The following is a 14,877-nucleotide window of genomic DNA, read 5'->3' on the forward strand; positions in this document are numbered from 1 at the left end:
GCTTTAAGTCACATTTTAATCAATGTTTTATATATTTGCTGTTAGCTGCCCTGAGCCCAGTTTTTAAACCGGGAAGGGCGGGGTATAAATAAAAAATTATTATTATTATTATTAGTTAGATGCTAAAGGAAATGAATTAGTGGTAAAGCAAAGGACTTATGAGCGGCGACATAAAAATATTAAATTGACGTCTGATTACCCCAACAAGATGCTACATTGCACTGAATCTCAGCCAAAGTGAGAATGTATGTGATTCTTTAGTCGTAAACGAAAATTCCTAAGAAATTAATCACATTTTCATATCTGCTAGAGGCCTTCTCCAACAACAGGCACGAACTAGAAGCTTTAGTTTGCAAAATATTTTTATTTAAATCAATATTATCGTATATATTCTGAGGAATCCTGCCAGAAAGTAAAATGTAGGAAAATAAACATTCAAGCAGGTGGCTCATTCAAAACCATGTTGACCAGTGATAAGCCAGCCTTTGCAACAAATATTTATTGAAGCAGAATATTAATATTTTTGTCCTAGTGCTTAATCCCCGTGTTGCAATATTATTTGTGCTTATATATGCATGTGACAGGACACTTCCAGAAGGGCAGGCCCAGGTAAGGAAACTATCTTTCCATTTTGCTTGGGGACATATTTGCAAATACCATAGATGTTGGAACTGAGATTTTGGCCACTGTCTTCTTGCAAGAAAAAAACCCCCACAATATTGCCTGGCCCATGTTTCCCATTGATGTGCAAAGTGGCTGTGGCAACAAGTAAAAGAAAGTTTAATCACTCACATCCTTCCACAACCCACATGCTTTTTCTTCCATGCAAATGCTTCCATTCTGTGCTTCCACTCCTTTTTTCCAGAGCAGTTGATGGGTATTATCAGTCCTTTTTTTCTGGGGGTATGCAGGGGGTACGCATACCCCTAAACATTTTGTGAATCTACTTTTGTCCATTTATTTATTTTTCCCAATTTCAGCTATAAAATGGTGATTTTCTTGAATCAAAATGAGAGTATCCCTATACTTTTTTTTTTAGAAAAAACACTGAGTATTATTATTATTATTAATTGAATTTATATACTGCCCTACACCTGGAAGACTCAGGGTGGTCTGTTTCTATGGCCCTATGATCCTCCTAAGTTGTTCAGAAGCTCTAAAGCAGGCATAGGCAAACTCAGCCCTCCAGATGTTTTGGGGCTACAACTCCCATGATCCCTAACTAATAGGACCAGTGGTCAGGGATGATGGGAATTGTAGTCCCAAAACATGTGGAGCACCAAGTTTGCCTAAGCCTGCTCTAAAGGCCTAGATGAGTGAGAATTACCAGTGAGATCAGCTTATTATTGCTGCAGCCAAGATGGTGCTCTTGCAATGTAGCACTTAAGCCCTATCTATATGCTATGCCTTGAACAGGAAATTTAAAACATAAATAGGAGGAGTGTCCCCACTCACAACAGCCCCTTCCACTCCACCTCCACCAACCTTTCCCCATTGAGTGGGAAGGCAGGAAGTAGAATTGTAAGTGCATTAAATGTAGCATATGTTGGATTTGGAAAGCTGGCAGTGACTATAAGGAATGACACCAAGTCTACTTCAGCTTGTCTGGGACCAGTCTTCCTTGACCATTACACCCCACCTAATTGTCCAGGGAGTTTGCAAGCAGATCAGTGTCGGCTCCTGAATTACATGCTAAACTTGGGGGGGGGGATAAGTATAGTCTCCCAACCCCCACCCCACTGCTGGAGGAAATGGAGAACCTATGACCCTCCAGATGCTGTTAGACTTCAACTCCCATCATTCCTTGACAGCATGCGTGGCAAGTGGTAAGGAATGGTGGGAGCTATATTTCAACATCTGGAGCTCCACAAGTTCCCCATCCCTGTTTTCAGATATGCACTTGGTTACCTAAGTAACAGCACAATCCTATGATACTATGAATGAGGTCAGTGGGACTTACTCCCATGTAAGAATGCATCAAATTGTAGACAAAAACCATCTGACTTAAAATGAACTCCATGGGGCCAATTAATTATGTCCTTCTACCCCTTGCAAACTTTGGAGTCAAGAATTTAGTGCGATCACTCTTTCTTGGCTGCTATTTTGGAAGCAGAAAAACTGTTCAATCAAAACAGATGTGTAAGAGGGGTTTTTAAGAACAATTTGTTTTACTTTTTCTGGTTAAAATTCAGATATAGGTTGCTTCTTTCTTAATAGTGCTGTGCTTAACATTGCTTTGAGTAAGCAAGAAACTTAATCTTAAAAGGCAAAATCAGTGATGATCAGCTGATCTAACTGTTGAATATGATCTCCAAGTCAGTCTCAAATAGACTTGCTATTCAGGTAAGTAGTTCTGAGTGCTGGGATTACATTACCAATTACAGTGGTACCTCGAGTTACAAACGCTTCAGGTTACAAACTCTGCTAACCTGGAAGAGTTACCTCGAGTTGAGAACTTTGCCTCAGGATGAGAACGTAAATCGTGTTTCGGTGGCGTGGCATAACACGCAAGAGACCCCATTAACGAAAGCACGCCTGTAGTTAAGAACAGTTTCAGGTTAAGAACGGACCTCCGGAACAAATTAAGTTTGTAACTAGAGGTACCACTGTATAAGCAAAGGGTAGTGGTGAGGTTCATATTACAGCGACTTTATTTTCAGCACAGTTCCCCCACACCCCACTCTCATTTCCAGAGTAAAGAGCTGGTATCATTGTCACCATTAATTTTGCTAAAGCCTCTCCTGTCACTAGAGTTGTTTGCACTGACACGCTACTGAACATTATATGTTTGCATGCGCTGAAAGTCTAGGTATAAGGAGGAAAGGATGTTGGCTGCATAGATACAAATAAAATATAAAGTTATAATTGCGGAAATGGGTTGAGGACAGAGGGCTTAAAAACAAGAACACCTCCATTGGTAGGAGGGAAGAGGGAGCAGGTGGTAAGGGTAAAGTGAGAGAGTGGCAGAAGAGGAATTCCAGCTGATATTTAGGCCACATCTTCCCTCCCAAGACACAGATTCTACAAGCTGCTTCCTTCACAGAGCCACTGACCCCAAGGGATCCCAGCTGAATTCGTCTTGATCTCCCCAGGAACGAAGTATGAGCACTGCTGGCAAAGTAAGAAACGGGTGTGCACTGGCAGCCATGCTGATTCATGCACTGCTGTCTTCTCCCTTTAGTGCTGGACAGGGTGGTTATGGGACCCTCCAGATAACTCATTTATTGAGAATTCCCTGTGATTTGCTTGCACAAAGCTTCTGCAAATGTTAGATTAAAGCCAGTCTTTATTATGCATTCATTCCAATTTGTTTGCATGGAAATTATACGGCAACAGAGGTGGATTTAGGGGAGCACAACTGGCTTGGTTGTAACTGGGCATGAAGCCTCAGGAGTGCCTCAGGGGACACCGCAACTATTATTTATAATAGAGTGTGAGAGGAGTGGGTTGCCAATTTTTGGTGTCACACAGGGAGCTACTGAAATTTGAGACCCCAAGGTCCACCACTGATGGCAATGTGCATTTCTCCCACATTCACCCTGATTTGCTCTCATTAGTCATTCAACCCAGTGATGCAGTCAAAGGAGATGTGCTCTGCTCTAGAGGGCTCTACTTTTATAAGCTGTATATCTGGTCAGTCTTGATTACTGAATTCAGGCCCTGTGCATTAGTTGGTAATCTGGTTTATTAAAAGGGTTATCTGCAGCTTACTGGTAGGGTTCTTAACACAGGCCTGCAGCAGAGCTGCTTGCAGGCAGAGGGAAGAGAAGGGAAAGGAGACTGATATCTGGGTAGTACTTTAGTGGATGGCCAAAGACAACACATAAAGCATTATAGTGCCCCCCATACTTCTCATCCTCCCTCTTCTCATCCTCCCTCTTCCAGAAAGCTCCGCATTCTTATGCATTTATTTAAAAAACAACAAAAACAACCTATTAAGGTTTATTTCCATTGAGAAGATGCTCCAGCCCAGTTACCATTTCTTATGACTTAGGACACATACACAGATCAGATACAGATTGCAGTATCTGTCTCTTCACTTCCAAATTTAAAACTTGATTGTGAACACCCCTTGATGATTTTTGGATAGCAACCATTGCTGGCTTGACCTCCCATGAGTGTCCTTAATAAAGAGAAGTGCCAGCTCAGAGATGCTTTCATGGCTAGTATTTTCCACAGACATGCAGAACAATGAGACAGAGACAGAGTGAGAGATAAAGAACCCTAGAACCCTTTAAAGATAAAGAACCCTAAGGAGGCAGAACTGGGGTCTTGAACTTGCCCATCAACACTTAGCAGCACCTGGGCTGCTATGATGAAATATTTTTTTCTTTATAGCACAGTAACTATTTCTAAATTAGCATGCATCCATATAAATCAACAAATGCAAATTGGTGTCCTTTTTTTGGGTGATGCACTTATGCTTTCTGGGTGAAATTTCCTTTTCCTCATTTTGGAGGAAGTGCATGTTATAAATCAAACCAAATAATAGTAATATGTAGGCAGCTACCCTGTTCACATCTGGATATCATCTGATTGTTGTGTATTTTGTAATACAGCTAAGAGTGGATTGATATGGTCTTGGCAATTCACACACAGTAGAAATCAATCCACGTCCAGCTGGTTCATGGGATGTGTCCAACATAACAATGGGAATAGGAGTCAGCCAACATAATTTTGGCAAGTGCTAAAAACTAGATTTGGACTGGATTTGACCCCAGCACATTCTTCTGAAGTCTCGACACATGTAAGACATTTCACATGGCTAATTTTCAAAAATGTACGATAGTTTCCCCCTCAAATGAGACTGAAGGCCAACCTAGGCATACCTAACAGGCAGCTACATATCTTGTTTTTCCATAGCTAATTACAGGGACGAGAGAGCTTGATTCCTACGGTGAAGGCAACACATGGGAAGGAGAAGCTTACCTCTTTTCTCCCTTGCCTTGAATGGAATGGAGATTGGACTCCTCTCCAATGACTAGGAACCTAAGAAAAAAAGTCTCCAGTTGATACCACTGTGGTGGTGGTGGGGAGGCGTCTGCTACATATTTAAGCACATGTCAAGACTGGCCCTCAAAGTATCTTGCTGTAAAAACCATTCAATTGCTTAGCCCTAAAACTACATTTCAGGGGATCTGTTTTTATTTATTTTATTGACAACCTGCTTAATAATTGGAATATAGATATAGATATAGATATAGATTAGATATAGAAATAGATTAAAAAAAAAACCCTGGAGTTGGTTTCCTTTTAATGAGGTAGCCAGAGACTGATGGTACTTCTGCAACAGGTTTTATTTACAGGCTAAGATGAAATGTTCACAGCATTCACATTGCAACTGGTCCTGTCCCCCCATTAGCTTTCTAGAGGAACTCTCAGTGCTGTAGGCACCAGGTTTTCACAAAGAACAAGTCAGGCCTCTGTCTCTTTCAGAGTGACCTGGTTCTGTTACTGCCAAACATACGTTCTCTTACTTTTACACACACACATACCACTTGATGGCATCACCTCCAGCCAGGGGAGATGGGGTTGAAGAAAGACATGCCACTTTCCACAAGGATCTCCAACTACTAGCTTCTATTGCCATCTTTTTAGTTGTGCAAAAGCCCATTCACCTAGCCAAAGGTAAACTGCTAGGCGAAGTTTGTCTTTAGCAGTCTCTTTTTATGCAGAATCTGATCTTAGAACTATAAAATAACAGGGCTGTGGGGGCGGGGGAGCTCAGGGGTCATTAATACCAACCTTACATTTCAGTTCAATGGGTTCTTTTCCAGGTTATTAAATGCAAGGCTGCCATTGTATGGGAAGCAGGGAAACCCTTTTCCCTTGAGGAAGTTGAAGTTTCCCCTCCAAAAGAGCATGAAATACGAGTTAAGGTGAGCATCCAAAGATCTGAGAAACATCTTTATTATACCCCACAGCTTACATTAGAAGCATAGCTTTGAAATAATGTCAACTGTAACTTACAGCAAACAACAACATGGAGGCCATTTTGGAAAGGTCTCTCCCCGATACACTCACACTGGCTTCCCACGCCAGTGGGAAAAGACAGTAGTGAATATGGAAGCCTATGAAGGAGAATGAGTGTGAATCTGCATCATCACCACCACACCATGTAGTTAAGTTATCAACTTGTGTTTTATGTCTTTCTTTCAGATTATTGCCACCGGGGTGTGCCGCACAGATGATCATGCCATGAGTCCAAGTTTTAAAGAGGGCCTTTTCCCTGTCATACTAGGCCATGAGGGAGCTGGAATCGTAGAGAGCATTGGTCCAGGTGTGACTAGATTTAAACCAGGTACTGATACATTATAAATTGTCCTCCGTGCCATTGGCCCATTTCTCTTTTTAAGATGCTCAACTGCCTGAAAGGTGGTGGTGGTGATGGTGTTGTTGTTGTTGTTATTTTAAATAATCAATACCTTCCCTTCACTCTAAGGTCCCAGGGTGAGTTACAACAATTAAATCAAAAAAATTAAACAGTTTAAAACTGTAGTAGGCTAAAGGAAGTTCCTGGTTCAGATGTTGCATCTTCCAAAACCTCACTGGATGGCCTCTGGCACGCCACACTCTCTCAGTCTGAGTGCAACTGCAACAGGAAGTACCTTATAGGATTGCCTGCATTTTACAGAATTTTTGTAAGGATTGCAACTATATAATGCACGTGAAGGGCTTTGATTGCTTTAAACGGCTGTTCAAAAAAGGAGTGTTTTTATTGTCAGGCATAGGAGCCCAACTCCTAGGGGCTGAGGGGGCTTCCCCTCCCCCAATAAAATATTTGAAGGGACTGGGGACCCTGCAAAGTTGATGTGCATTACCATTCAAATGGTGTGCGTGCACTGCGTCATGTCATCGATTATGTGGGGTGGGGCGTACCTCCCCCCCAATATTTTATTCAAGTTGGCATCCCTGTTGTCATGCATGAACTCGCCTTTGAAAACAATCTCAAAACTTCAACTGGCCCCCAACAGTGCAGTGAGATTGCTGACTGGGGCTAGCCTATACGAGAAGCTGGCAAGTAGGGGCTATGGCAGGGGAGGCAGCCAGCTGACTTGCGGAGCAGTGCAGCACCAAAAGACACACACCCCAATTTTCAGCTGAACATTTTTGGAAGGTGTGAATGTAGAAACTTCTGGATTTTGCATGGCTCAAATGTAGCCTATTATGCTGTCATATAGTAAGAATCGTATCTATTGCTCTGCCCACGTTGACATGTGGCCCTTGGGAGGTTCTCTGTGAAAGAACACAGGCCTTAGGCTGGAAAATATTCCCCATTGTCAATATAAACTCCTAAACAGCATGCTTCCCTTTGTGTTGGTATGAGGAGGAAGCTTTCACTTCTGTTTTGAATTACCCAGTTTAACATTGCACTTGAATCTTAAGCTGTGGTTAATCTTAACTATGGTTTGTTTGAAGCAAGACAGGTTCATGACTCACAGCTAGACCATTTCAAACCATCAGATCCACCACAGATTGTTCAACTGTAGACAACAGGACAAGCTGCAGTTAATCAAGAATGGAAGCAAAAGCATCTGAACATGGCTTTGTGATCAGGCTAGAAGAGAGGGGAGAGTTCATGAGCCCAAGGCTTGCCTTGTACCGAAGTTCATAACAGAAATAAATGTAATACTGCATGCGTTCTTGTTGTTTTGTTTAGGTGACAAAGTTATCCCGCTGTACCTTCCTCAGTGTGGACAGTGCAAGTTCTGCTTGAGTCCCAAAACTAACCTCTGTGAACGGATCAGGTACACATTTCAAGTAAATTTATTTGAGGCACCAATTACTGCAGCTGCCACATTGTTTGCCCACATGTGCACTCTGGAGCCGGCTGAAGCCAACTCAATAAACCAGGCAAGCAATATATGCAAGTAGAGGTTTCCGGTCGAAGATGGCGACGAGGTAAGACGCATTTGCCGGAGTTCATTTCGAATCCTCCCTAAAATCTGTGTTGTGGCACCCAGCCTTTCAAGTTCTTGCTGAAGATTGTATCAGAGTGCTGGAACCCATGCCAGGAGTTCACATTGCTGATAATTGTAAAGCCTGCATCGTAAATCAGCTTTAATGAGCAGATAATTGTATTCTCCGGCAGCCTTGGAAGCAGCCTTTGACTTACTGGTTTTCCGCCAGCTTACAGCCAGCTGTATTTCTATTTCTACCACCTTTTATTACCTTTTAAGCACTGCTATTTTAAAAGACTCATAATGATGGGCCAAGGCAAACGCCTAAGGGATTGTGACGAGGCTCTGTCCTCCCCAAGAGCCAAACAATTAAAAACCGACCCCCCCGTGTCTGGCAAACGGAGTGACCCCACTGAACACTACTATGGGGTGAAAACTCAGAACCGTTTCTACCCTCTAACGTCTCCAGAAACGACGTCAACACCAGAGGAATTATTTTTACCTCAGACTAAAACCACGGACGGCAAGCTTGGAGGAAGAGGGAGTGTCCCATTGAGGGTGGTGCAGGACGCTGGAGCTGAGGACTGCGCAAGACAAGAACAACAGGAACATCTCCATCTTGTGGTCAGAACCCTTAATTGCATATTCAAGAAGATTGATGTGCTATCCTCCCAGCTATGTAACCTCGAACAGAAAATTGATAACCTCTGGTCAGAGTTTAAACCAACTGTAGATACGGGGGACTTGAAGTGCCAGAGGTCCTTACCTCCAACCAAAAAAAGAAGTGTGATCCCTAAATATAAACCAAATCCTGCACTGAAACATCAAGCGTTGTCCCTGCAACCTAAGAAAATCTGCCTAAACATCGGGGCAGGGTCACCAAGGTGGCTTACTCTGAGTGGAGTTAAAAAGCATCTAAGCAATCTCCTAAACATAGAAATCTCACAATGCGATCTTATTGCAGTATTACCTTTGAACCAACACCTCAGGCAACAGAAAGTGATGCTTGCGTTTTACTCTCCAAGGATCCCTTCAGCTATCATCAGGCAGAAATCACTCTTGGCTAGGTATGATATCATCCCAACAAGAGTTTTTATGGATAGCATGACCCACCCCCTTCTACTTGCCGGCCACGGCACGGAGCAGACTCTGTCGGAGAGGTCAGGAGTACCTCGGGACATCGAGCCTCCTCTCTCGGAGGACATCCACCCGTACCGAAACTGGACTTACCCTACGCCCCCACGAGCTTTAAAGAAACCCACTGGCGCAAGTAATTCTCTGACCCCGCCGGAGGAAAGAGAGCTTTTAGCCACCTTTGGCGACCTTCCACCGAGAGAACAACAAGAAATAATTGATAGACTAGAAGTACTAAATCATCAGCTCATACATGTCCAGAAGAACGGAAAAGTCCTGCCCACTTTTCAGGATATCCCTGCCAGCTTTTCGGAGTCGTGTTTTAAGGAAGCAGGAAGTCTTCCTTACCTTAGTCCAGCTCCTAAACCCATGCCTCCCCCTCTTGTGGGCAAAACCCACCGACGCTTGGCAGACCCAGGTCTTGCCTCACAAGTTGGCCTCTCATCCCAACTCTTGATAAATTTTGACTCGCCCTCCAAGAGTCCCCCGCTGAGGAGTGTAACTCAGAGTTCCTTCCACCAAAACAATTCCTTACCATCTAATCCATCAATGCCGGAACTGGAGTCTTCATACTCCCCTGAGCGGCATAGACCCGACATACAAACGGTACCAGTACGCCGAGCATCCCCCGTACCTTCGCCAGTACCAGGTCAGGGGAGTGCTCCACCTACATCAAAAAATGGCCCGGATTTGATTGAAGACCCAGCCGGACATATAAACCAAATGGTTTCATCGGCGACCTTTGGACCTCGCGGTGGGGCAGTCTCAGCAAATCCAGTGGAGTTTCCCACTGAAGTGTCCGCCCTTGGGTTAGCCAGCGGGAGACCCGTTTTGTCGCCCCAGCCAGAATACCTCACTACCAACTTTAAGACTAGGTACCTTCAGCAGGTGCCTGCCATGCAAAGTAAAATAACTGACTTTTTTGTGGGGTCTGCCTTGCCTCCAAAGGACTCACATTTCTCCCCGAAATGACAGCGAATTGGTCACAACAGGAACTCCCCCCTATCAGTCCTCAGCTGGAACATTGCGGGCTGGAGGGGAAAAAAACTTGACCCAGAATTCTTGGAGTATATTAACCTGTTTCATATTATCTTGTTCCAAGAATCGTGGGAAGTAGAGAAAATTGCCCTAAATGGCTTTGAGCTTCTAGAACTCCCTGCCTGCCCCTCTCAGAAAGGAGGCCGCCCCAAAGGGGGCCTAATAATAGGCATCTCCCTCAACCTACATTCTAAATTTACTTTAGTACAGGCCTTGCCTCCTTACGCCCTTACCGGGCTGATTGAGGGGGAAAAGATCTCACTTCTAGTTACAAATGTTTACTTGCCACCTGGGGGTTCTTCCTCCGAACTGGGCTCTAAATGGGGCTCGCTAGAAGAGCATTTGCTCTCATGCTATGTTAAGTTTCCAAACACCCCGGCCATAATAGGTGGCGATTTTAACGCCCGCACAGCAGCAAATTGGGACTCGCTGACCAAAGCTAAATGGTGGGTTACCCCAAACCTTGATAATTATGATCTGGAACATATCATGAGGAGAACTTCTAAAGACCAACGAGCAAATGAGGCTGGAGTACTCCTCTATCAAATGGCCATCCGTTTAAATCTGGTCCCCCTAAACGGCACATGCCTCCCTGATATTCCAGGGGATTTCACTCACCTGAGCGTCAAATCAAACAGCGTCCTCGATTACCTGTTGGTCTCCAGTGATCTACTTAAGTGTATTTCCACCTTTAAGATCGAGAATGTACAATCTAGTGATCATCTTCCTCTGGTAGCCAAGCTTTCCCTGAACTGGCAGTCGGAGGCCCATAGACATGCGACCCAGATGGTAACCAACGAATCTCTCCAAGTAAGAGGAATCAAATGGTCGGAGACCCAGGCTCAAAGGTATCAGGAATTCTTTCAAAAAGAAATCCTCGGGCCCCATTCCAACATAGGCTCTGCCTCAGATGAGCATAGCATAGTGTTGAAACGCTTCCACCATCATACGACTGATCTTACGTCCTTCTTCAGGTTACCACCCAAAATATTAAATCGAAACGAGTATACTTACGGTGCCCCCTGGTATAATTCTCAGTGCAAACAAGCAAGACAGCGCCTTCGTGCTATATATAATGTATATAAGACCTCTGATGCATCTACTCTGCCAGCTAGTTATGCACAAGCCAAGCAAGTTTACAAACGCACGCAGAAAATTGCCAAACGTGAGTGGCAACAAAATCGCTGGCAGGCCTTGATTACTGCTTCAAAGCCACATAGATCCAGGGAATTCTGGTCTTTGATTAATAGAAGGGCGAGGAAATACCCAAGGGCTGTCATCCCAGCACCGACATGGGAATTGTTCCTGAAGAAATGTTTCTCACAGGCAGATGCCCCCTCCGACCATCTGATGCATCTGTTTTCCCACCTACCTATTTGGCCTTCCACCGATCCTGACGAAATAGCTAAGCTAATAGCCCAGCTGAAACCGGGCAAAGCCCCTGGGCCCGACCTGATCCCTGCTGAAGCCATCAAACTACACCCAAAATGGTGGGCTGGCATCTTGGCCAAAACCTTCGACGCAATCAACGCTTCCGGTCTCATCCCCAAAATATGGAAGGAGGCCATTATAGTACCAATTCATAAAAAAGGTTCTCCAATGGAGCCGGAAAACTACCGCAACATCAGCCTCCTCTCGATCATAGGGAAAATTTATGCCAGCTTTTTGCTGACTAAACTATCGCGATGGGTAGATGAGACTAACCAGATTGGCCATGAACAAGCAGGGTTCAGAACTAAACGTTCTACAACTGATCATGCGATAGTTCTTTACCATCTGGCACGGAAGTACTCCTCCCCTCCCCGGGGCTACCTTTGTGCTGCCTTCTTAGATCTAAAGGCAGCCTTTGACAGCGTTCCTAGAAATATTCTTTGGGAGAAACTTGCGAAACAGGGCATTGATAGAAGACTCCTATGGCTTATAAGTCAGCTCCACGAAGGTACCCATGCCAGAGTGAGACTTACTCCTGCGGGCGACCTCACAAATTCGATACCAATAAACAAGGGAGTGCGCCAAGGATGTATACTGGCTCCCTGCCTATTCAACCTATTCATCAGCGACATGCGAGCACCCCTAGTCAACTCATCTCCAAGTACACACGCGCCTAGACTAGCGGATTACCGCTGTCCACTCCTTTTATATGCGGACGATGCGGTAATTCTATCTTATACACGTGTTGGACTAACCAGAGCTCTGAAGATCTTTGCCACGTATTGTCAACTCAACCAATTAACCATCAACCATGTTAAATCTAAGATTCTGATTTTCACCAGAAGTCGGAGATTATACGAATGGAAGCTTGGCGGAGCAAAAATAGAGCAAGTCCTAAAATTTCAATACCTAGGAGTTATTTTTCAATACAATTTGGGGTGGAAAGCACAAATTCAACACCTACTTAATAAGGCCAAAACTCTGTCATATGCGCTCCTCCGATTTTTCTTTTCGGATGGAGCTTTGCATGTTCCCTCGGCCCTAAAGGTGTTCAAGGCAAAAGTGGTTACCGCGCTTGCCTATGCTGCCCCGCTCTGGGCCGTGATGACAGATCTTGCTCCTCTTGAGACTCTGCAAAACCAATTCCTACGTCGGATCCTAATGCTTCCCCTGTGCGTAAGTAACGCAGCCATGCGACTAGAATTGAAGATCGCATCCCTAGAAACCTGCCTGTGGAAGCAAGTCTTCAGTTATTGGTTATCATTGTGGCATAGATTACCAGACCATTACCTTGTCCAATGCTTATGGCGAGATGAATTCTCCAGCCTTTGGACTAGTAGAATTCATGCCAAACTCCTGAGTTACGGAATCTCTCCCTTAGATTCCCTAAAACTAGATCAAATCACTGCTCAAAGACTGATCCGCCAAAGACTGGATGACATCGATTTACAGCGAAATTATACGCTGGGGGGAGGTGTTTGTTCGCCCCAGAACATTGGTATTACTTTAACTTACTGCGTTCCATCATACCTCTCCTCCCTTTCGACTGTTGCCCATAGGCTGGCCTTCACCAAAGCGAGGTTTAACGTTTTTCCCTCCAATGTTCTGAGACATAGATTCTCAAAGGGCCAAGCCTCAGCCATGTGCGAATGTGATAAGGAGACGCCGGAGTCGCTTCAGCACATTATGTTCACTTGCCCCTTGTTCAACGGGCCACGGGCAAATTTGTTGGGATCAATCATGCAGAAACTAGAGGGTACCCCACCAAAATTCCACCTTGCCCAAATCTTGCAGGATAAGGATACCCATACGACCCTGAAAGTGGCTAGGTTTCTGGTCGCTGTCCTTACCCAAAAGCGTTGCCAAGGAGCACTACAAGCTAATTAAGGCGCAGTATGTCATTCCATCTCATAGTATTTTATTGTTACAGTGGTGTTTTAGCGGCTGTTTTTACCCACGTGCACAAGCTGTTATTTATGTCTTGTTTTTTTCTGTATGGGCCTATGGCCGTAATAAATATTATTATTATTATTATTATTATTATTATTATTATTATGCAAGTAACCTAGGTTAGGTTACCTAGCAAGTGAGCTGCAAAGCCATCAGTAGAAATATTGCCAAAACCTGTTCCTTACCAGGAGGGAAAATGAAAGCAAGTGAGGCAGTAGAGAGCTAAGCACAGTGCAAATGCACCAGAGCCAATCCAGTGTGCCTTCCAATATATTTACACTGTGACAACCTCCCTACCGCTTCCTTCATGGTGAGGAAGAGTAACCCAACTGCCAGTAAGCTAGCACAGCATCTCTGCCCTATCTACCACCCCACTTGTGTATATATTGTTTCGGGGATGTATCTGTGTAGATACATCCAAACCTCTCTATCTCGTCCTTGGGACTCTCCCCAACCTACATACTCTCCCCAGTCATGCCTGCTACTGGTTCTGTTTCACCTCCTTCTCAAGCATTTTTTTGCCTGCCTGGAATGTATCCTTGAACTCTGATCATGCTTGCTGCTTATCTAGATGGAGGATTGAGCTATGTGTGTAGAAATTTTATGCATACAGTATTTATACTTAGAAGTTAAATAAGCAAATTTGGATCTTAACATGGCCGTAGCCGGGGGGGGTCAGGGAGGGGCAGCTGCCCCCCAATCAATAAAAATGAAAATACATAGGTAACTGAGATTCTACCCTCCCCCAACATAAGACCTGCCCCCACCAACAGAAGGCCTGCCCCCCCCAACTAAAATCCTGGATGCCCATGGATGTTCATACTTCACTTTTGTTTTTTTCTTCTTCAGCAAAGCAAAGACACCAATTTCTGACCAAGACCTGATGCTTGATGGCACAAGCAGGTTCATGTGCAATGGAAAGCAGATATACCATTTCATGGGAACCAGTACCTTCTCCGAATACACAGTTGTGGTAGAAAGCTCTCTTGCCAAAATTGATCCTGCTGCTCCTCTAGATAAAGTCTGTTTGATTGGGTGTGGCTTTTCCACAGGTTATGGGGCTGCTATTAATACTGCCAAGGTGAGTTCATGATGGCTCAAGTCTTACTTTTTAAAAAATAATTAACAGGGGGAGGGGAGGTATCAACATTTTTGCCATGTCAAGGCCAACTAGAATCTTTACAAAAATAAGCAGTTGGCAGGATCCCAAAAGCCTTTTACTTCAACCCCTTGCTAAGCAAGACGTGCTCAGACTACTAGTTTTAAGTGCTGATTCAAAAAAGAGAAGAATTTCCCGGAAGACAAGATCCAAGTTTGGGGCAAGTACTCTTTGATGAGAGAACCCCAGCAGAGATTTAAAATCACAAAATATGCAGCAAAGTAAAGCATGGAAATATAGGCTGTAAACGCTTTAAGATACGCC

General features: G+C 44.2%; 1 protein-coding gene across 1 annotated transcript in view; it reads left to right on the forward strand.

Moving 5' to 3' along the window:
• The first annotated feature begins 2,915 nt into the window (after positions 1-2,915).
• The window catches only part of LOC308486004 (uncharacterized protein), a 32,152-nt gene continuing 20,190 nt past the window's right edge, over positions 2,916-14,877 (forward strand). The window contains exons 1-5 of the mRNA XM_081022229.1: positions 2,916-3,119; positions 5,778-5,879; positions 6,160-6,301; positions 7,661-7,748; positions 14,304-14,535. Of these exons, the coding sequence (XP_080878355.1) occupies positions 3,102-3,119; positions 5,778-5,879; positions 6,160-6,301; positions 7,661-7,748; positions 14,304-14,535 (582 nt within the window). The 5' untranslated portion in view covers positions 2,916-3,101. The remainder of the gene's footprint in view (positions 3,120-5,777; positions 5,880-6,159; positions 6,302-7,660; positions 7,749-14,303; positions 14,536-14,877) is intronic.

Source organism: Podarcis pityusensis, assembly GCF_964106645.2.
Source record: "Podarcis pityusensis genome assembly, chromosome: 9".
NCBI lineage: Eukaryota > Metazoa > Chordata > Lepidosauria > Squamata > Lacertidae > Podarcis > Podarcis pityusensis.